Source organism: Hemiscyllium ocellatum, chromosome 19 (assembly GCF_020745735.1).
Source record: "Hemiscyllium ocellatum isolate sHemOce1 chromosome 19, sHemOce1.pat.X.cur, whole genome shotgun sequence".
NCBI classification, from domain to species: domain Eukaryota; kingdom Metazoa; phylum Chordata; class Chondrichthyes; order Orectolobiformes; family Hemiscylliidae; genus Hemiscyllium; species Hemiscyllium ocellatum.
In genome coordinates this window covers 42530306-42554289 of record NC_083419.1, presented here as the reverse complement: position 1 = coordinate 42554289, position 23984 = coordinate 42530306, and the positions used below count along the sequence as shown (strand labels likewise).

The 23984-nt window shown below is 40.5% G+C and overlaps 1 protein-coding gene across 1 annotated transcript in view; it reads right to left on the bottom strand.

The window, feature by feature from the left end:
- Nucleotides 1-23585, bottom strand: part of nrip2 (nuclear receptor interacting protein 2) — a 60679-nt gene extending 37094 nt beyond the window's left edge. Inside the window, exons 1-2 of the mRNA XM_060839405.1 lie at nucleotides 23385-23585; nucleotides 7130-7306 (exon numbers count right to left, since the gene is read on the bottom strand). Of these exons, the coding sequence (XP_060695388.1) occupies nucleotides 7130-7306; nucleotides 23385-23540 (333 nt within the window). The 5' untranslated portion in view covers nucleotides 23541-23585. The remainder of the gene's footprint in view (nucleotides 1-7129; nucleotides 7307-23384) is intronic.
- Nucleotides 23586-23984: the final 399 nt, after the last annotated feature.

Sequence of the window (23984 nt, the reverse complement as noted above, 5' to 3'; positions counted from 1 at the left end):
AGGGTTATTTCTCAGGGTTATTTATTAGCAAGGTTATTTATCAGCAGGATTATTTATCCATGTTATTTATCATCAGCGTTATTTATCAGCAAGGTTATTTATCAGACAGCACACATCTAAGGTGATTGACAAAGGAATTAAATGTGAGGCAAAGATTTGATTTTAATACACTGTGTTGTAGCCATCTGAATTGTACTGTCTCAATGAGTGGTGTTTGAATGGGTTGCAGAAACAGAATTGATAATAATTTTCAAACTGAAATTAAATAAACACTTAAAATACTCAAAGGACCATATGGAAAAAGAGGAATGGTGCTATGTGAATAGCACGACTAGAGGGCCAGTACAAGCATGATGACTAGCTCCCTATTGTGCCGTATCATTCTATTACTCTAGGAATTACCATTCTCTTATTCTTAGTGTCTTTCTGCCTCTCAACCCTTGGTAATGGTGCTGCTGTTTCTCAAGTAATTGGCTTCAACGTCAAGCCAAAGGCTTTTTTTACATTAGTGGGTCTTACATCACACGGGAAACCCAAAAGTAAGTTTAGTGTGTATGTCAATGGTACTTTAATACAGCCAGTTCAGTGCAATTTTAGTGTGAGGTTTTGCAGTGACTGCAAAGAGCAAAGGGCACGATGAGAGCCTGCATGATGTGATTTCAACACCTGTATCTAAAGGACCTATCCAAAGATGGAATTTGGAGGAGTTCAGAATTAGAAGCAAGGGCAGACAAATTTGACAACAGATTCAAAACAGTCTTAGGTTGTGCTCCATTCCAGTGATATCTCTGTTAATGTACTGCTGAGATTAGGTAGAGCTAGAGAGAAATATAATTCCCTCGCAATGGGGGAATGAAATCTGCTGCTGCCAGAAAAATAGCATGTCTGTAGGCGACCCATAGGCATGTTCATGGGTTCATTGCAGGAAGCCTAATCAGGTCAGGAAAGGTGAGTACAGTTGCATATCCCTGTAAGTTCTGTGGGGTATGATTGACTACCATTCATTCATTTTGTCTTACGATTCCTATTCATTCATATCACTCTTCTCAATTGCTGACTTTGCAAGTATACCCATCCTTCTCCTTTTGTGTACTTTGTTACATTCGAGTCTATCTGTCCATTATTGCTATTCACCCTAATAGTCATCCTCATCAACTACACTGTATTCATAGGTTTAACAAATCTCATACACACTCTTTCTGCAATGCAGCAGAGCACAGAACGTTTGAGAAAGAACCAGAGGTGGTCCTTCACAGATTCCCAATGAGAGAAAGAAGAGCTGGAGATCAGGAGCAGTTCAATGTCCTTGGTCATTGAAAATGGGAGCTTCCCGGCTGTCCAGTGACATAAGTAAATATCAACACAAGGTATCAGCCATGGAACAATCAGTCATCTTGACCTGATTTCAACAGGAAATAAGATATTATCTTTTACATAAAACTAAGTTACAACACACTTACCTTGCAAGCATTAATTCATTGTATTATACTTTGCCACACCCTTCATGCATGTAGCAGGAGTCCATGGACTTCCCTGAATGATAAATTCTCAGAAATGCTGACCTGTTCTGAAAATACACCAAGGAAGGTCTCTTGCTTACCATAAGATCAGGGAAAACTGTGGATATTGAGTGAGAGGATGAAGGTCTCTGCTAGAGCTGCTCTGCTGAACCCAGATGGTATAGTTCAAAGACATTCAATGTATAGAGAAACATATTATGAAGGAGAAGCAGAGAATCTGTGACGTACTGACAGGCTTTTCAAACACAATGATCATGACTGCATTAAGAATTAAGCAATCCATCTCAAGAATGAGTATGATGATGTAATGAGACATTGCAACAATATTTTCTTGCAGAGCTCAGCGGCTAACTTTGTGAAACATCATATGCAGCAGTTAAATGAATCCATGCACACCTAGACAGTGATCATCTACAATATGTAGTCAATTTGTCTGCCTCCTTAATTAACATGGTAGATACCCTTTTCTTGCCCTTAGGGTGCTGCACAGATTGGCACCTTAGGGTTCTCCAGCAGTGTGGTAACAGTGAAATACAGTTGGCCAATGAAAGAGAAGATTGTTAAATTGTGCTCGGTTCCCTCCCCCCCCCCCCCAACCTCCCACCTAACCAACCTAATTCCCCTGCCAGTTAATGACTGATGTGCTATCATATGACCTCATGTCCCCCTGCACCGGCACAAATGGAACAGGCTACAGTGGTAACCTCATGAACTCCAAAACACAGGAGTTATTGACCAAGAGATCCCAGTCATCAGATTCTTAGCAGTCTGTCCCTACCTGTGCACCATGCATAATTGGTAGGATAAGAAACAGTAAAGCTTTGTAGTTCTACACAATTATGTGCCAGGATGTATGTGAAACCGTTTGGTTTTGAAGTTTCCACTCTTTAGTAGAATTGCAAAAAAATGATTAGCTTGAGTTATTTTCCAGTCCTGCCCATTCTTGGTTTCTGGGTGGCAGGTCATTTGTTAAAGCAATGAATTAAAAGTCTGTGCTGTTTGTTTGTAGTGCAACTTTGCATTAGGGGCACAGTTTTGGGATAGTGGTGTGGGCATGGGTGGGGGAGAGGATGATGGGATGAGTTAGTCATTGCATGTTGTTCTGACTTTATTTTTCTTGCTAATCCATAGTGAATGCAGTGTGCAGCACAACGCAAACATCTTGGAGACTCTGGCTGAAGATTGCATCCAGATCTATCTAAAGCACTTGAAACTCATTCTCAACATGTCGATGCCTTGACCAATCACACAATTAGTAATCAAATGGAGATGTTCAGGCATCATTGGTTAGGCTTTTGATAAGTGTGATTAGTAGTTTAAAGAAGGTGTCTCTCATCCATTTACAGTTACATCTTCTGGATTCTAGCAGGTTTGAAGAGGTTGGAAAATTTAGATTGCAGCAAGAATCTAGAAGTCTTATTAACATCTAAAGAAGTACATTTCTGTCGTTGTACACCAAGTGTACATTGATTGAGTTGAAGCCATCATCGAAAGTAAACACTTAACAACTACAGTTGGAGGAGTTTCTCTAGTTCCACTCGTCTACTAGTCAGAACATGCACTTAAATGTTTTAGAGCTGAAAATGTGTTGCTGGAAGAGTGCAGCAGGTCAGGCAGCATCCAAGGAGCAGGAGAATCGATGTTTTGGAATTTCCTGAAGAAGGGCTCATGCCCAAAACGTCGATTCTCCTGCTCCTTGGATGCTGCCTGACCTGCTGCGTGTTTCCAGCAACACATTTTTAGCTCTGATCTTCAGCATCTGCAGTCCTCACTTTCTCCTACTTAAATGTTTTACCCAGTTACAGATATGACCAATTATGTACACTTATCTCTCCCTTGCAGAATGCTAATCTGTCGGTCAGGTTTCTTTAATAAATGACTATTGATTTACTATAAAACAACAAATTATTTAAAAAGATGCAAATGTATTAATGCACAGTTCAGAATATGGCAGTAAGTATATAAACATTTTCAAATATACTAACGTACACTTGCACACATACAGGCACACACCAGTTAAATAAATAATAAAGAATCTTTCTCTATAGAGATTAACTGTACAAGGACACAAATAAGACTTTGTACCTAATTACGTTCATAACCAAGATGGTGCTGGGAATGATGACTTTGTACACTTTTCTCTGTACTCTTGTATCCCTGTACTTGAGTATATGTGACAGTAAAATCTAAAGCTAATTCTAATTACAAATTTGTAAAAATAAAACAAGACCACTTATGAAATCTGAAACAACTGAGATGGGAGGAAAATTCCTTTGTCTTCTCGTCCAACTTCTCTGTGGGTCATAACACAAATTTTGAAACATTTCACCCAAGTCCTGATAAGTTCAACATTTTATTTCTCTATGTTAATATGGAATGAAATATTTCATCAACAAAGTTTCTTTTGGAAACATGACATTATCAATTTAATATAAAATAAAACCTGTTGAATGAAGATGCAGAATTCATTAATGCACAACTTTTAATGTGAAAGTATAAATGTTTACCCTCTTTAAATAACCAAAAACACACAAGCACTGACATAAATATATACACATACTTCAGGTAAAAGAGAAAGCGTTTTTCTTTGCAGAGCTTCACTTTCAAAAGTAAAACCCTTTCTGGCAAAGGCTGGTTAATATTGAAGGCAAAGAAGTCTGTCAATCTGTTGGTCAAATCATGTGTTATTGTCCTCTGGGGTTTTGGTAGACACTGCATGTTCAGGAACTGCAATATTGAGAAACTCTCTCAGTCACTGTTTTCTAGAAGAATAATGAGGGTTCACACGGAATTCACCACAAGGTTTCTTCAGAAACAGGAAACATAAGCCTGCAAACATTGTTCAAACAGGACAACCATAAAGCCCAGGAATAAAACAAATCAGGTGATTTCTTCTTGGTGAGTTTAAGTAAACAAGACCTGCGTTTATCACAACTCACATGGTTTCAAAGACACCTTGTTTTTTTAAAAAAAGTTCCAGTATCCAAGGGCTTTTTGATGAATTTTTGAAACCTAATCCAGATATTTGCATGTAATTTGAAATACACCTATTTTTCCACAATCCTTCCAACTTAAGTCCTCAAATATGAATACAAAGCAGCTTCAAAGCAAGGTTGACATCAGACACATATGGTTGGTGACTGGAATATTTCTAGAAGTACTTCATTCATTAGATGTCAAGAGGAGTTGGATTGAAAGCATTTTAGGATTGTAGCTGCATCAATTTTCAGCTCACATGCTGGGTTCCCAGGGAATATTTCAGAACAAGTGGAAGAGATTGTGTTGGGTGAGTTTCATGAACAGGTCACACACTATTTGAATTGCAAACAATATCAAGCAGCTACAAATCCTGACCATCATGTGACAAGCAGTAAACTATTCCAAGCCATCAACTTAAGAAGTGTGAGATCCATTAAGTATATTTTTAAAAAATTCACAATGTAATTTTAGTGACCTTTTAAAAATGCCATCCCTCAACAGTTTTTCAACAACCTTTAAACATGCATCTTCGAAAACATGTTAATAATGGAAGCATCTTCAGAAAACATTCACATTTGGAGGAATAAAATACCATTTTCAAATGTGCATCATTTCAAAGTGTGAACACAGAAATGAAAATATTTTAACATCTTCATCCACTTTCACAAACACATGTACATTTGGTTGTACATGTAACTAATACAGTACGTTCAGTACCATCTTGATACACAGATAATTCAAAGTTAAATGAGGACATAAGGAACCTGCAGGGGGATATCGTTATATTGAGTGAATGGGCAAAAATTGGCATCTGGAGTTCAGTTCAGGAAAGTATATGGGAGGTAGGAAGAATTAAAGGCAGACTATTATTTAACTGGAGAGAGACTCCAAAAATGTGCAGCCCAGAGGGTCTGGGTGTTCTCATTGATGAAGCACAACAAGACAGCATGTAGATACAGCAAGTAATTAAGAAAGCAAATGGAATTTTCACCCTTATTGCTAAGGGTTTGGAGTTTAAAACCAATGAAGTCTTATTACTACTGCACAGTATATTGGCACCTGGAATACTAGATGCACTGGCATTGGAGGCAATTCTAAGATTCACTCAGTTGATTCCTGGGATAATATGATTGACTTACAAAGAACAGTTAAACAGATTAGAGTTTACATGCATTTGGGATAATCTTATTGAAAGATACAAGATTCTGAGGAGGCTTGATGGGTAGATGGTGAGAAAATGTTTCCGTTGGGGGGAAATAGGAGACATGGTTGTAGAATAAAGGAACACACAATTACAACAAAGATGTGAAGGAATTTCTAATCCCAGAGAGTACAGAATGTTGTCGAAGCTAGAAGACCATTGATGATCTTGTGTATTAGCAGGGCAGGTTTAAGGGACTAAATGGCCAACTCCTGCTCATATTTCTTATGTTTTTATGTTCTCTCGATTTGCCTGGATGAGTATAGCTCCAGTAAAAATCAAGAAGCTTGATTCCATCTAGGAAATGCGACCCACTTGTTTGACACTACATCCACAAATGCCCAGTTCCTCTACCACTGATGCTCAGTATAGGCAGTGTGCAGCATTTACAAAATGCACTGCAGAATTTGACTGAGGCTCGTTAGACAGCAGCATTACCATTTAGAAGGTCAAGGGCAGCAGATACACGGGAACACCACCAGTTAAGTTACCCTCCGAGCCACTCACAGCCTGAGTGGGAAATTATCCACATATGTCTTGTCCACAAAGAAGTTTAAATCCAATCAGCCAAATACTGCACTATAGTCTACAGCTGTGGAACAGCAAAGTGATGGAATGTGTTTTTAGCGTTATGATCACCTGTATTTGCTCGGTCACATGGCACTGAACTCCTGGCCTAATTACTGCTTCGGTCCAAATGCAGACACAAAAGCTGAACTCCAGAGATGAGCTGAAAGTGATGTTCCCTTATAGTAGGGCAGCATTTGACTGGGAATGCATAAAGGAGTCTTGGCAAAACTGGAGTCAGTAAGAATCAGGGGAAAGCTATCCACTGTTTGGACTCATACTTAAACAAAGAAAGATAGTTGAGATTGTTGAAGGTAGATCACTTCAGACCCAGTACATCACTGCATGCATTCCTCAGGGTGAGTTAATGTGGTCAACCTTTAACTGTCCCTGGGAAATAAATGCTGGCTTAGCCAGTGATACCTGTGCCTCATAAGTGCATAATTTTTTTTAAAAAGGGGAGCAGGGAGCCCCAGCAGCAGGATTCCCACTGTCAATCAGGAAGTTTTCTTCCTTTGGAGTTCCCAGAGACCAGAAATGCCATCAGATTTTGATGCAAAGTATGGATTCCCTGTTGCTGACATTAGATTTTGTTCTTAGCATTAATTTCTGCAGCATTTGCTCTTCTAGTTATACTATCTGAGACCCCAATAAAATAAAAGCAATGGGCTGTTTAAACGTCTTGCTTTATGTTGAACAAAGTGATCAGGGGTATTAGGCATTTTCCAGTCACCCTCCATTATCATTCTGTATTCTTTGCAGTGGTGTAACCAATATGCAGGAGTTTCTGTAATGATAAAGATTGCAGGATTACAGGATGGAAAAGATTACTCCATTAGATTTGTAATGTAACTGTACATACCTTGCAGAAAACACTGAGTGTGTTCCTTTGATTTGAACGTGCAGTATCCTTGTGTGTACTGGACTTTGTCTCCTCAGCAAGTGGTGACTGACTCACAGACTCTACATTCCTCCGGTCCCCATGTAATTTGGTGATGTTGCCCTCGAGTAACCGTCTTTGAACAATGTTGTGAGGTTGCTGTTGGACAAACAGAAAACAAAAACAAAACAATGTTTGCACACTGTTAAGCTCTCTCCACTACTGCAGTACTGAACTGCCTCAAAGTCAGGATCATCGTTGGTTTTAGTCAAAATGGACATGGAGGCCCAATATTAGGCTACTCTTCTTCATGTCCATAGCATAAAAATAGTGTCAAATGCTCCATGAACTGGGATGTTGTCCACACAAACAGTATACAGAAATATTAAGCATATGCCAATTTCTATTTTGGTTTTTTTTAATGTTGATACTGCTACCAATTCCTCTTTGGACCTGTCTTTATGTCCTTACTGTGCTATGCCATAGTAACTATGATACATTCTCAAGCAAGCAGTAGATAATAGTGATCCTGGAAGACTAGATGAGGGAAGGGGAATTGCTTGGCAAAGTTGTTCCCAGCTGTTGCAGCTATGTCCAACACAGCTTCAAGATCCGAGTAGGAAAACTGAAATGCTGGAATGAGAAGTTCATGCAGTGTCTATTGGAGAGAAAAAGAAAGAGTCTGTTGTTCCACACTTGCCCCTGTCAACAGACCCGTAAGAAGTAAACTTTTCTCAGTTCTGATGAAAGCTCACAGATCTGAAAGGTTAACTCCCATTTGCTATTTGTTCCTCCAGAGATGATGCCTGACCTGTTGCATGTTTCTACTATTTATTTTAGTTTAGCTTTCCGGTAACCACTGTATTTTATTTTTGTTCAAAATCTGTGTGGTTGGGAAATGAACTGTGGTGAATGTGGATTGTGCTCCATACTCTTACTAGTGAAGTAGGTGGATGAACTTTAAAAGCTTGAGACCAGCCATACTTCCATCCTTTGTTTCTCCGCAGTTACATTTGGCACATGTTTTTAACTTTTCATTAGGAGATCAGGAGCGTATTATGCCCCTTGGTGTTAAGACTGGGGGAGGCAGAGGTGTAACGGTACTGTTTACTAGATTAAAAATCCAGAGAATTCAGCCAGTGATCTGGGGACATGGATTCAAATCCCACCTTGGCAGTTGGTTGAGTTTAAATTTAATCAAGAAATCTGGAAAATAAAACTCATATGATGGTGACCATAAAACTGTCATCAGTGGTTGTAAATATAATCCTTCTGGTTTATTTTTGAACCATTACAGAAATCTACCATCCTTAACTAGTCTGGCATATGCGTGACTCCAGACCTACAGCAATGTTGTGGGCACTGAACTTGTCCACAGCCTAACAAACCACTCAGTTCAAGGGCAATTAGGAATAAGCAGAAAATGCACATCCTCTGAAAAAAAAATCGAAATCCAGACTTTAGTGTCATCATGCATCTGAGCCTAAATAACAAAATTGGTTCAAGTTATTGCCCTCTATTCTCAGGAAAAGCCAGTAAATATGATAGAGTTGTTTCCTTTTGTTTTGTTTCTGTCAGTGGAGAATTTGAAGCCGTTTGCCATTGTGAATAATTCATCTGTAATTCTTTGATACATCAATAGAAAGCAAATAGGCTAACACTGTAGATGGCCTCATTCCTAGCCTGAAGGAACCTTAGATGGTAAAACTGAAAGCCCCGTTCCTTTGTAGTTGGCATGTACATATGTAACATGATGTGAAGGTTTTCCTGAGGAAGAAAGCATCTCTTTGTACTTCCTCCTTTCCCAATGTCAGCCACCTTAAGCACATCTATACTCCCACCTGACCATAAAACTGGGTCTACTATAATAAACTCACTGTGTACTGGAATAAAAGAACTGGCTCAAAGGTAGAAGACAGAGGGTAGTGGTGGAGGGTTGGTTTTCAGACTGGAGGCCTGTGACCAGTGGAGTGCCACAAGGATCGGTGCTGGGTCCTCTACTTTTTGTCATTGGTATGATATGGATGCGAGCATAAGAGGTACAGTTAGTAAGTTTGACACCAAAATTGGAGGTGTAGTGGACAGCAGAGAGGACTACCTCAGATTACAACAGGATCTTGACCAGATGGGCTAATGGGCTGAGAAGTGGCAGATAGAGTTTAGTTCAGATAAATGTCAGGTGCTGCATTTTGGGAAAGCAAACCTTAGCAGGACTTATACAATTAATGGTAAGGTCCTAGGGAGTGTTGCTGAACAAGGAGACCTTGGAGTGCAGGTTCATAGCTCCATGAATGTGGAGTTGCAGGTAGATAGGATAGTGAAGCAGGCATTTGGTATGCATTCCTTTCTTGGTCTGAGTATTGAGTACACGAGTTGGGAGGTCATGTTGCAGCTGTACAGGACATTGGTTAGGCCGCTGTTGGAATTTTGCGTGCAATTCTGGTCTCCTTCCTATCGGAAAGATGTTGTGAAACTTGAAAGATTTACAAGGATGTTGCCAGGGTTGGAGGATTTGAGCTATAGGGAGAGGTTGAACAGGTTGGGGCTGTTTTCCCTGGAGCATCGGAGGCTGAGGGGTGACGTTATAGAGGTTTACAAAATTATGAGGGGCATGGATAGGGTAAATAGGCAAAGTCTTTTCCCTGGGGTTGGGGAACTAGAGGGCATAGGTTTAGGGTGAGAGGGGAAAGATAGAAAAGAGACCTCTGGGGCAACGTTTTCACACAGAGGGTGGTATGTGTGTAGAATGAGCTGCCAGAGGATGCGGTGGAGGCTGGTACAATTGCAACATTTAAGAGGCATTTGGATGGGTATATGAATAGAAAGGGTTTGGAGGGATATGGGCCGGGGGTGCTGGCAAGTGGAACTAGAGTGGGTTGGGATATCTGGTTGGCATGGACAGGTTGGACCGAAGGGTGTGTTTCCATGCTGTACATCTCTATGACTCTATGACTTTAACTTGATGGTGCTCTGTGCATTACATCTCATGCTTTTGTTACTCGGTCCTGATAACTCAAGTCCTGCAAGCACTAAATGCAGACTTAAAAGTTATAAAAGGTTTTGAGTTTGGAAAGAAAATTTGCAGCAGCATATCTGTAGATTGTAACTTTAGCAACATCTGTTCCATTTGGACAAGAAAGCTGCAAATAAAGAATGTAGTCACATGGTAATAAATACCTGGCAAGTGTCTAATCCCCAATTAATGGGCCTTCGACAAAAATGGAGTGCATTAGCCCACAACTTAAAAATTTTTCATACAAGATATTTTAAAGGGATGTAAGAAAGAAATGTACTTCAGCAAATATCTAGCCTACTCTTGATATTACAGTTCATTCTTACACATTTACTACAAACATTAAAACTTCGTATATACTGACAGTAGATTCAGGCTTTCAGAATAATGTAGACAATGAAAAGCTTTACTCTATATCCAGCTTATGCTGTACCTGATGTGAAGGTGTTTCATGTGACAATGTAAAATTGTTTCCTTCCATGCAATCAACATTCTATGTCAAAAATAACTAAGAACATAACTGATGTACAGAATGATCACTTTGGATTAATAGTGAACTGTTTTACTGTATGCAGCATTAAATAGAAGCACTGTACACAAGATACCTTCTGTAGAAATGATTTCAGAAATCCCAATTTCACATTTCCTCTCTGGAAAGCACTGACGTTTTGTTCCAGGATTATTTCTTACACACAGCTTGGAAGTATCTCAATCAAGTATCTCCTTAGATGTTAAGCCATGTTGCAAAGACTGAAGTCAACAGTAAATTCACAATAAGTCAAATTTCAGGGAACCTATGCACAACGTTGTGTGAGGTAAAGCTACAAGACAATCCAGGAGGGCCTCAAGGAACCTAATTGTGTAAAAAATACATTTATACAAAAATTGTAATGCATAAATATGTAAAAAATGACTGTTTTTCAATTTGTTCGCACTTCACAGTGGCTTGTACAGCAAAAGGCTTTGAAATATTTTGAAAGGTAGTTCAGAATATTTTTCGACTTAGCATGCTGTCTTCAGATGGATATGACACAGCCCACCATGTCATCAATGCACTAGACCATGTTCTCCAGGATTGCATGCTTCAGTGAGAAATCTCTTTCTGGATGTGAGTCAGACTATTTTGTGCTGTACTGCCACATCCTCTGAGTTTACCGTGTGGACAACAATGTCATGCTATGCCTTAAATTGTTTCAGTCATCCATCTCTCCTCGGTGACATTCACTTTTCACTTTGTGCCATGGTTAGCCATTTGCTGTGTCAACTTCATTTTGTTTTCAATCAACAGCACTTCTAACTTTCTAACTATATCCCTACGAGTCATACTTGTAGGGTTTAAATGTCCTTTCACAGGGAAATCTTGATGTCAAATGGTGGCTTGCCTGTATTTTTGCGCTCCAGCATGGTCTAACTCCAGTACAATTGGTTGGCATGATCATGTGATAAGTGTGCGTGTGTTTAACTAGGTTAGAGATATCAGTCAGAATTTCAGTTTGACATGGGATTTCCTATTCCACCAATGGGAATAGTTAACAACTTCACCACAACGGGAATTGCAAGTTGTCTGAACTTGATTTCGCGAAACTTCTCTGCGTATAGCATTAGTATTACATTATATGGGTATTGAGGAAATAATGATTCAAAATATTTAATGACAGTGCAATTCAGTCAGGACAATTGTTCAATGTGCTGCCGAAAATACACTGTTGCACAAGGTATCCGAAAGAAGAGAAATATTTTGTAAACTAAAATCGTTACAATACTAGATTTTCTTTTCTTAGTGTAGTGATGCGTGAGACTTACTGATTGAATTAGATTGTAATTGATGTAAAATGTAGGAAAATCAATTCTCATAAATACAAAAATAAATTTATCAAATGAGAAGAGGGCACCACATACCTGGATACTATCAGTCAGTATTGGTTATATCTTGTTCAATATGGTATCAGCTACTCTTGCATTAAACTTTTATGAGTTCTTGCACAGTAAACAGGGAAGATTGATATCAGGACCTAGAACAGTATCTTAAAAATCTATGGTTTGACCTTCATTGTTATTTTACTTATCTTTGTCTGTGTCTTTTTAATGATAGAGCTCCACTGATAGTGTTGATTCAAAGTCCTAATGATAGTTGGACATAAGGAATAGGAGAGAAGCAGGACTTTAGTCAACCCTGCCGAACCAGTGTATAAGGTCATGGCTAACCTTTCCCAGGCCTCAACTCCTTTTTCATGCCAACTCCTCATAGCTCCTTGATGTTCCAAATATCTACCGGTCTCCTCTTTAAATAACTGCAGTGATCTAGTCTCCACAACTCTCTGAGGTAGAGAGTTCTCGACTTTTGCTACTAAGAAAGTTCTTCACATCTTTGTTTTGTTTCAGTGTCCCTTTATTCCGTAAATATGTGTCGCCTAGTTTGAGAATTCCCCACTAGTCAGAATATCTTTCCAACATCTAACCTGTCAAGCCTCCTCAAAATTGTCCATGTCTCAATAAGGTGACCCCTCATTCTTCTAAATTCTACTCAAATAAAGACCTGAACTGTTTAGCCATTCTTGATATATCAATCCCTTCATCCCAGGAATCAATGTAGTGAATCTGTTTGGAACTGCCTCCACTGCCAGGATATGCTTTCTGCAATACAGGGACCAAAACTATACACATAACTCCAGGTACGGTCTCGCCAACAGCCTATGCAGTTGGAAGAAGACTCCCCTGTTTTTAACTTCTAACTCCTAGCAATAAAGGCTGAAATTCCATTTGCTTTCTTTGTTATTTTCATTTATTCATTCACAGGATGTTGGTGACGCTGCTTAGGCCACTATTTATTGCTCATCCCCAGTTGCCCTTGAGAAGGTGATGGTGAACTGCCTTGTTGAACAGCTGTAATCCATTTGGTGTGGCTTGACCTACAATGCCATTAGGGAGAAAGTCATAGGAATTTTACCCAGTGATTCTTAAGGACGACAATATATTTCCTTGTCAGGGTTGTGAGTGGTATGGAGGGAACTTGCTGGTGGTAGTGTTCCCATGTATCAGCTGCCCTTGACATTCTGCATGGAAGTGGTCGTGGGTTTGGAAGTTGCTCTCTGAGGAACTTTGATGAATTTCTGCATTGTGTTTTGTACACTGATGGTACATTCTGCTGCTGTTGAGCATCATTGTTAATGGAGCTGACTTTTGTGTATGTGGTACTTTTTCAACCCATTGTAGTTCACATCAGAGTGCAGGCTTTGGCATCTCAGGCATGGGGTAGGTGGAGGGGCCTAGTAGCTCTGGAATATCCTGAGAGGAAATATCTGTGGTCTAGTGGCAGTGCTTCCTCAGTATGGGTACCTACTGGCACCACTCTGTCTCCCTGAGGGGAAGGAGCACCTGGAGCAAGGTTGAGGTCCCTTCATGCTCTCTTGCCTTGTCATCGGTGCTGAGCACTACAATAGATTAGGTGTTGAATCAGGTACATATCCAGCATTCCTCACTTTGCTGAATTTGGCTCTCCATGGCAGCTGCCATCCTCACCATGGAGTGAGCCAGACATTTGCAGGTCAGAGACAACATGGTGCTGATAACACTAGTGGATCCTTCCACTCTTTGATCCAACTTACTGACTGCATCTGACCAACCTGAATGCCTGTCTGTGCTTTTTGACAAAGTCAGTGGTGGCTGAAACTCTGGGATCATCTTCTGCCTGGGGTTGAGCAGGTGCTGGATTCCAGTAATGTTCTGAGTGTTTGAGGCTTGGGAAGTTACTTCTTCAATCAGCTGTGGAAACATGTCGCTGAAATTACCACCAGACTGTGCTCTTGAGTCTAATCCAGATAGGACAGCCACCGAAGTATAAGTCTCTGAGCTACTGGAGATGCAGATGAAAGCCTTGTCACTGCATCTCCTGACAGTTCAGTGGCTTCCTCCTCAGAGGTGGAGGTGGAGCTGTGGATCTCTGGTGCTGGCCTCATGGAGACTGAGGCTTCCTGGGTGCCATTACTGTCTCTTAAAGAGAACTCAGGTAATTAATTATGTCTAAGGGATTAAAGCCTGTGCAGATTAAGAATGGGTTAGCACTTGTGGTAGTAGGAGAGCAGCAAACAAAATGAAGCTTTCTGGGTGGTCTGCCACAATGTCTCCTCATCCCCACATCAGCAGTCATGCTCTTCTCCAGCCAAATCAAATAGTTTCTCTTCAAAAATAGTGTGGGAGAAGAAGATTGGCTGGCAGGAAACAGAATTTATGTAAATGCGCTTTTTGCTTGATTGTTAGGGTATGGTGAGTGCAGAGGTCTGTGCTGATTCACTTTTTATAGTTCACATCATTGACTTAGGTGAAGGAAGACGTGGCATGGTGCTATATTTGCCACCAATGATGACACCAAGATCGGTAGAAAAGTGTGTGAAAAGACATACAGAGCTTAAAGACAAAAAGCTGAAAGATAGAATATCATATGAGACTATGTGATGTTGTTCACTGTGGAAGTAAAAGTTAAAAAGCAGGGGATTACTTAAACAGAGAATAGCTGCAGAACTCTGAGGTGCAGAGGGATTTAGGTGTTTTGGTGCATGAGTCACAAACATTACTGTGCCTGAGGTTAATGGATGCAATCCTTTATATTCCAAGAGAAATTGAACGTATGGTATGCTTCTGTTATATGGGGCGTTGGTGGGACACCTCACAAATACTGTGTCCAGATCTGGTTTCTTGAGGATGTAAAAGCATTGTGAGGTTTTACTCGACTGAAACCTGGAATAAATGGTTTGTCCTATGGAAATAGGACTGGACATGTATCCACTGCACTTTAATAGAATGAGGGGTGACTTGATTGAAGTGTATAAGATCCTGAATTGCCTTGACAAAGTAGATTTGGAAAGGATGTTTCCTCTTGTGAGTTAGTCCAAAGCTAGGTGGCATTAGTTTAAAATTAGTGTCACCCTTTCAGGACAGAGCTGACGAGAATATTTTTCTCTCAGAGGGCTGTGCAACTTTGGAACATTGCTTCAGAAGGCAGAGGAGGTGGGATGATTGAATTTTTTTAAGGCAGAGATGGATAAATTGTTATGGGCATCAAGGGATATCAGGGTAAATGGGAATGTGGAATTCAAAACACAAACAGATCTGCAATGATATTATCAAATGGGGGAAGCAGCCTTCTGGGCTGAATGGTCTACTTCTGCTGCTATTTGGTATGTTTTTATGCAAGAACTTGCATTTATATAGCACAGTTCAGAATCTCGGTATAACTTAATGTGTCTTACAACCAGTTAATTGCTTTTGAAGTTGTACTTACTTTTGCATTGTAGGGAAACATGCCAGCCAACTTACCCAGGGTAAAATCCTACAAACAGCAATGCAATAAATGCCTCAGATATTTTGTTTTATATATTATTGATAGAAGGATAAATATGAACATGGACACTGGGAAGGTATTCCCTGCTGTTCTATGAAATAGTATCATGAGACTTTTTTTATCCTATCTGAGGACTGATAGAGTCTTAATGTTACCTTTCATCTGAGAGAAGGTATCCCTGACTGTGCTGTGGTGTCTCGGTATTCCATTGGCATGTCAACATAACACATATATGAGAAAAGGAAGCCATATCAAGCACAGACCTTAATTTGAATACATTTATTTTGTATTTTAAGCAATTTTGTCATGTACTCTGCATATTAGTGGAATGGCCCAAAAACATATATGGCATGGCATACTTCAGAACCATAATGGACATGTATGTCCCACCTCCCATTTTTAATATATGTTTTGTGATGAGAAAACATGTGCAACGTTACTGAAACTGAGTTGTTGCCTACTTGGTAAATTATGATGTGGAGATGTCAATGTTGGACTGGGTGGACAAAGCTGAAAATCACATGACACCAGGTTCTAGTCCAACAGGTTTATTTGGACTCTAACCTTGTGTTGTGTGATTTTCAACTTGGTAAATTATGATTGAGGCAAATAATTAATGTAGAGTGGTAAGAAACACCTCACTGTTCTGCGTTCTGTAAATAGTGTCCTGCACTGGCCTCCTGGCAACAAATTGAATTTGAGACACATAACATTTGTTCACTGAGTTAGGTACGCATGATTAGCTGCTGCAGTGACATGGAGCAATGAAGGAATTGTATTAATTTGTTCACTGAGTCAAAAATCAATGAACACTCCCAAACTGCATTCAGTCTCTCAGCACCCAATTTCTCCAGTGATACAATGTCATATGACAGATAATACCTCCAATAGCTGCCATGTGACTAACCTTTTTCTCGGGCATCCCCCTGGCAACGATTAGTCTAATTTTTCAATATGTCCATCTCAGGGTAAAGCACTGTGCCAAGGTAATACTCTTGTAAAATTGCTTCTTTATGATTATCCAGTTGGATAATCAAGATGAACACCAAAAAGGACTTGGGTTGAACTATCAATGTTGAGGGTGATGGGCTTAGGTTAGGTTTTGAAAAATAAAAAGAAACTGCACCACAAATGCTTCAGTGGGGACCTTGCAAATGAGAAACACTGATTTCTCGACCCAATTCTTCCATCTGTGATGCTTCTGATTTTATGTTAATTTATTTTAATAGAGTTATAGAGCCATAGAGATGTACTGCACAGAAACAGACTGTTTGGTCCATGCCGACCAGATATCCTAGATACATCTAATCCCATTTGTCAGCATTTGGCCCATATCCCTCTAAATCCTTCCTAGTCATATAGCCATCCAGATGCCTTTTAAATGTTGTAATTGTACCAGCCTCTACTACTTTCCCTGGCAGCTCATTCCATCTTTTGCATGAAAATGTTGCCCTTAGGTCCCTTTTTATAACTTTCCCCTCTCACCTTAAACCTATGCCCTCTAGTTCTGCACTCCCCCATCCCTGTGAAAAGATCTTGTTTATTCACCCTATCCATATCCCTCCTGATTTTATCACCCTCCATAAGGTCATACCACAGCTTCGGCCGCTCCAGGGAAAATAACCTCAGCCTATTCAACCTCTCCCTATAGCTCAAACCCTCCAACCCTAGCAACATCCTTGTAAATCTTTTCTGAACCTTTCAAGTTTCACAACATCCTTCTTAGAGCAGTGAGAGCAGAACTGCACACAATATCATTAAAGTGGCATAACTAATGTCCTGTACTGCAGCAATCTGACCTCCTAACTCCCATACTCAATGCACTGAATCAATAAAGGAAAGCAAACCAGATGCCTTCTTCACCATCCTATCTATCTATGAGTCCACTTTCAAGGAGCTATGAACCTGCACTCCAAGGTCTCTTTGTTCAGCAACACTCCCCAGGACTTTACCATTAAGTGTACAAGTCCTGCTCTGATTTGCCTATCCAAAATGCAGCACTAACATTTATCTAAATTAAACTCCATCTATCCCTCCTTGGCCCATTGGCCCATCTAATCAAGATCTCATTGTAATCTGAGGTAACCTTTTTCGCTGTCCACTACACCTCCAATTTTGGTGTCATCTGCTGTTCACACCCAAATCAATTATATACATGACAAAAAGCAGTGGACCCAGCATAAATCCTTATGGCACACCGATGGTCACAAACCTCCAGTCTGAAAAACAACCCTCCACCACCACCCTCTGTCTTCTACCTTTGAACCAGTTCTGTATCAAAATGACTATTCTCCCTGTATTCCATGTGATCTAATTTTGCCAACCAGTCTCCGATGGGGAACCTTGTCGAATGCCTTACTGAAGTTCATATAGATCACGTCCACCACCCTGCCCTCATCAATCCTCTTTGTTACTCTTTCAAAAAACTCAATCAAGTTTGTGAGACGTGATTTCTCACATACAAAGCTATGTTGACTATCCCTAATCAGTCCTTGCCTTTCCAAGTACATGTACATCCTGTCCCTCAGAATTCCCTCCAACAACTGGCCCACCTCTGATGTCAGACTCACTGGTTTATAGTTCTCTGGCTTGTCCTTATCGGCTTTCTTAAACAGTGGCACCACATTAGCCAACCTCCAGTCTTCCGGCACCTCACCTGTGACTATCGATGATACAAATATCTCCGCAAGAGGCCCAGCAATCACTTCCCTAGATTCCCACAGAGGTTTAGGGTACACCTGATCAGGTCCTGGGGATTTATCCACTTTTATGCATTTTAAGCCATCCAGCATTATTTCCTCTGTAATATGGACACTTTTTAAGGTGTCATTGTTTATCTTTCTACGTTCTATATTTTCTATATCCTTCTCCACCATAAACATTGATGTAAATTACTCGATTAGTATCTCCCCCATCTCCTGTGGTCCCACATATAGGTGGCCTTGCTGATCTTTAAGCAGCCCTATCCTCTCCCTAGTTACCCTTTTGTCCTTAATAAATTATAAATATTTATAAATTTCCTTTGGATTCTCCTTAACTCTACATGTCAAAGCTATCTCATGTCCCCTTTTTGCCCTCCAGATTTCCCTCTTAAGTATACTCCTGCTACCTTTTATATTCACTATTGACTCACCCGGTCCCTGCTGTCTATACCTAACATATGTTTCCTTTTTATTCATGACTAAACCCTCAATTTCTCTGGTCATCCACCATTCCCTACAGCTACCAGCCTTGCCTTTCACCCTAACAGGAACACATTGCCTCTGGACTCTTGTTGTCTCATTTTTGAAGGCTTCCCATTTTCCAGCCATCCTTTTTCCTGCAAACATCTGCCCCCAATCAACTTCTGAAAGTTCTTGCTTATTGCCATCAAACTTGGCCTTTCTCCAATTTAGAACTTTAACTTTTAGATCTGGTCTATCCTTTTCCATTACTTTTTAAAAACTAATAGAATTATGGTCACTGGCCCTAAAGTGTTCCCCCACTGACACCTCAGTCACCTGCCCTGCCTTATTTCCCAAGAGTAGGTTAAGTTTTGCACCTTTTCTAGGAGATACATCCACATAGTGAATCAGAAAATTGTCTTGTACACACTTAACAAATTCCTCTCCATCTAAACTCTTAACACTATGGCAGTCCCAGTCTCTGTTTTGAAAGTTAAAATCCCCTACCATAGCCACCCTATTATTCTTACAGATAACTGAAATCTCCTTTGGAATTTGTTTCTCAATTTCCTGCTAACTATTGGGGGATTTATAGTACAATCCTAATAAAGTGAATATTCCTTTTTTACTTCTCAGCTGCACCCAACAAACTTCCATGGATGTATTCCCAGGAATATCCTCCCTAAGTACAGCCATAATGTTATCCCTAATCAAAAATACCACTCCCCTTCCTCTCTTGCACCCCTCTCTTTCCTTCCTATAGCATCTATACCTTGGAACATTAAACTGCCAGTCATGTTGATCCCTGAGGCACATCACTGTAATCACTATCAATTCCCAGTCCCATGTTCCCAACGATGCCCTAAGTTCATCTGCTTTACCTGTTAGACCTCTTGCGTGGAAATTACCTCTTTATGAGATACCTCTTTATCCCCCCAGACCTTACTAGTTTAAATGCTCCCAAGCAGATCTAACAAGTCTCCCCACAATTACATTAGGCCCCTTCCCAATTCAGGTGCAATCTGTCCTTCATAATCAGGTCACTTCTACCCGAGAATCCAAAAAAGTGATCCCTTCTTCCTTGCATCAGCTCCTCAACTGTGCATTCATCTGCTCTATTCTGCTCTTGCTACCTTGTAGCACCAGGAGTAATCCAGATATTCCTACGCTCGAGGACCTCCTTTTTAAATTCCTGCCTAACTTTCTATATTCTCTCCTCAGAATCTCATCTTTTTCTCTTCCTATATTGTTAGTTCCAACGCGTGCAACAATCTCCTGCTGGTCTCTGTGCCCTTTGAGAATATTCTGCACCCTCTTTGAGAGAGGTATTACAGCATTCTCATTTCTTACCTCTGACTAGAGTCTCCCATCACAATTGATCACTTAGAACCTGAAGTACCCCTCGTTACATTAGAGCCGTTCTCGATACCAGAAACTTGGCTGTTTGTGCTATATTCCCCTGAGAGTCCATTACCCCCTACATTTTCCAAAAAGCAAACTTGTTTGAGATAGGGATAGCCACTGGAGAGTCCTGCACTACCTACCTCCCTGTCCTACCTTTCCTGGAGGTAACCCAGCTACCTAAATGTATCTGTGGTTTTTATCTCTTCCTATAACTGCCATTCATCACACCTGCTAGCTCCTGTAAATTACTCACTGCCTCTAACTGCTGCTCCATCTGATCCATGCGATATGATAGGATTCAAAACCAAGATATAATCATCAGAAACATGGAAACTCTCCCTGATTTCCCACATCTGACAGGAAGAACATATCACTCTATTACAGGCCATCTTTGCACTTTAACAATCTACAGTTCCAAAAAAAAAGCACAGTCTTATTGCTCCAAAAACCACTGCTCCAGGCTAACTTAGTAACTATGTAATCACCAGAAAGTTAGAAATACGTTAGATTAGAATGCTGACCCTTCTGTTTGATTCTCTGATCAGTAATCCCCTCAAGCTGAAGGCTCCCCATCAAAAACACAGCCTCATATTTATTGTTATGTCTGAAGAATTGAAAGAAATAACTTTGATTACCTATTAAAGGGCAACATGGAAGCAAGAATCTCTCAGTAATAGTAAAGCACCAGGAGTAGAGAAATATTGGAATTGAGTGTACAAAATCCATGCAATCTACAAGAACTTGATGCATCAGAGAGTGAAGTCTCTAATGAAAAAGATAATGATTCAAGAATGTGAATATTGTAACAGAATTTGAAAAAGACTAGAGCCCATGGAATCTCTATGTAAACAGATAATGAGTCAGAGCATGAGCCATCAGCTGCAGCGCAAATTTCTCATTGTTGTATTTGTTACTTTTCAGACTCATGACGTTCGATGTATACCCTTTCTGTCAGTCGTGCTTTCAGCCTCTGATGCAACATGCATCATTGAGTCATACAGCACAGAAACAGGCTCTTAGGTCCTATCAGTCAATTTCAAGCTAAACTAGTCCCACCTGCCTACTCCTAGTCCATATCCCTCCAAACATTTCCTATTCACTTACTTATCCAAATGTCTTTCTAACATTGTAATTGTTCTCATATCCACCCGTTCCTCAGGAAGTTCATTCCATTCACGAACCATCCTCTGTGTAAAAAATTCTCCCTGCATGTCTTTTTTAAATCTCTCCCCTCTCCCCTTAAAGGTGTACCCCCTAGTCTTGAAATCCCCCGTCGTAGGGAAAAGACAATTACCATTAACTCTAGCTATACTCCTCAGTAGTCTATAAACTTCACTTTCTCTCTCCTCCATTTCTGTCTTTAGCCATGCTTCAGTGAAATAGAACAAAGAGGCCACAGAGCTGAGGAGATACCCTAATCCTCCAGATCCATGAATAACTGTACTGAAATGTAACATCAAAGATATTGAACCTTTCTGACCTGATGCCGATCACTACCTGCTCTGATAGTAAGTTTTGTGGTCCTCATATTCCTGAATGTTAGAATTATGATGCCAATGACATTGGTTGCAATTTCCCCATTTTAATTACAAAATGATCATAGTAGCTAACTTCCTCAATGTCAGAATCCTACCAGTTAAAATTGCATGGGTAGAAACATGTTACATGGACGGCATGGTGGCACAGTGGTTAGCACTGCTGCCTCACAGCGCCAGAGACCCGGGTTCAATTCCCAACTCAGGCAACTGACTGTGTGGAGTTTGCACGTTCTCCCCGTGTCTGCGTGGGTTTCCTCTGGGTGCTCCGGTTTCCTCCCACACTCCAAAGATGTGCGGGTCAGGTGAATTGGCCATGCTAAATTGCCTGTAGTGTTAGATAAGAGGTAAATGTAGGGGTATGGGTGGGTTGCGCTTCGGTGGGTCGGTGTGGACTTGTTGGGCCGAAGGGCCTGTTTCCACACTGTAAGTAATCTAATCTAAAAAAAAGTGAGTCATGGCTTTCTATTCACAGTCCTGCCCTGACCAAGCCAGAGGGAATGGGTTTAAAATCAAGCCTTCTGTTTATATCTCCTCTCCCTCCTTCTCCTATATTTCTTGTCATTCCCCCTTTCTATTTATTTTTCTCCATCTCATGCCATAGTTTCTTCTCTCAGTTCTCGTCTACTATTTTCTCTCATTTATCCTGATTGTCTAATCTTTTATTCCTGAGAGGTTTTCTCCAATGAACTAGAGGGGAGATGAGAAGAAAGTTTTTCACTGAGCAACTTATGCCCTGGAGTGCACAATCTGGAAAGGTAGGGCAAGCAGATTGGATCATGGTTTCCAAAATGGAGTTGGACAAATACCTCAAACAAAAGATTTACTTGGCAACCAGGAAGTTCAGAACAGTGGGAAGAATTGAATAGTTGCTTCCCAATTCAGACACAGGCACAGTGGGTTAAATTACCCTTTTAGCTGTTGTATGATGCTATTTGTCTCGCCCATTTGTTTCATCTTTATTCTCCTTCCGGTCGTTATTTCTCCCTCTCTAATGTTTCTTCCAGCTGCTGCTATCGCTCTTCTTCCAATTGTCCTGTTTTTCTCTCTTTTTTTTCATTCTTGCTGATATTTTTCTGTTCCTCCTTATATTTCTCTACAATTCTCTTTCCGTCCTACGTATCTGTCCCTCTGGTCTTGTCTCTATCCTCGCTCGCCCGTCCGCTTTCACATATTAGGTATTTTCAGTGATACTGAACTCATTAGAATATAATGAGTTCTATTACTTTATCCCAATCTGATGGACATACCGACTCAGTTTATGTATCCAGACCATGTTAATGTAGCCACTAACCTGCTACTGGAGCAGACTCCAGCATTCCCAGCTAATCCATCCTGCCCAATTACCGTATGGATCTGCAAGGCTTTGTTGCTGCAAGGCAATATTTTATTCTATTTGGACAGGACTTTTCCCTTAAAAGCTGTGCTGCCGATGAATAAACAGGCGAACAGACTCAAACTGTTGTGAGGTGTGATGTTAAAACAATCCTAATCACGTACTAATCACATAAGAGACGCGCCACTGATTTTCAGCATGCAGTAGATCTCAGCATTTATGGATGTGAAATATTTACATCAAAGGTACATAGGTTCAAACTCGTATATGTATATGCCGGAGCACCATCACGTATATAGTCCACGTAAAAACGCACAAAACTACTGGAGAGTTCACATCACACAAATATCGATTATAAGTAGCACCGTCCCGCTACACTTCCCCGAATATCTGCAGCTCACTGCAGCCAGCGCTGACTACGTGTTGCCAACAGAAAGGACGACTCACCAGATCTTTTGATGTTCCCAATCTTTTCAGCCCATCCAGAGGGAGCAGGTCTGCTGAATCTTTATGAATAAACTGTGTGGCTTGCTTTAGACGCCTCTGCTGGTGCAAGATAGCTTTGTCCCTGATTTCCATTTCATTTTTCTTCAGATTGGACATTGCTGCTGCAATTATTCCCCTGCAGCTGGCCTCCGCACTCTTTCCCTGTCCTCTTGCTCTCCGCTAACACTTTGCTCTGCAGCTCGCTGGCTCTGGGGCTTTCTCCTCCCTCCCCCCCCCCCCCAGGGTGTCTGCCTGCAACATACGTCACGATCAATACATTTCCCGAAATACCAAAACAAATCACCAGAAGAGATTTGTAGGAATATCGAAAGCAGCAAATGAAAAAAAAACTGAGGTAGGAGAAGGTAAAATGCTACCAACACCTTATTGATTAGGACCAGCTTTTTTTGTGTCAGTCAGGGGTCAGAATGAATGAATAGGTTAATGGTCTTCATGCCAGCAAAACTGTTCCTTCCAGGCAGAACCAAGGCTTACCGAACAGAAACTCTGACTGAATAGTAAACAAATCATTAAAATCAGAGATCTCTTTGCTTCTTATTT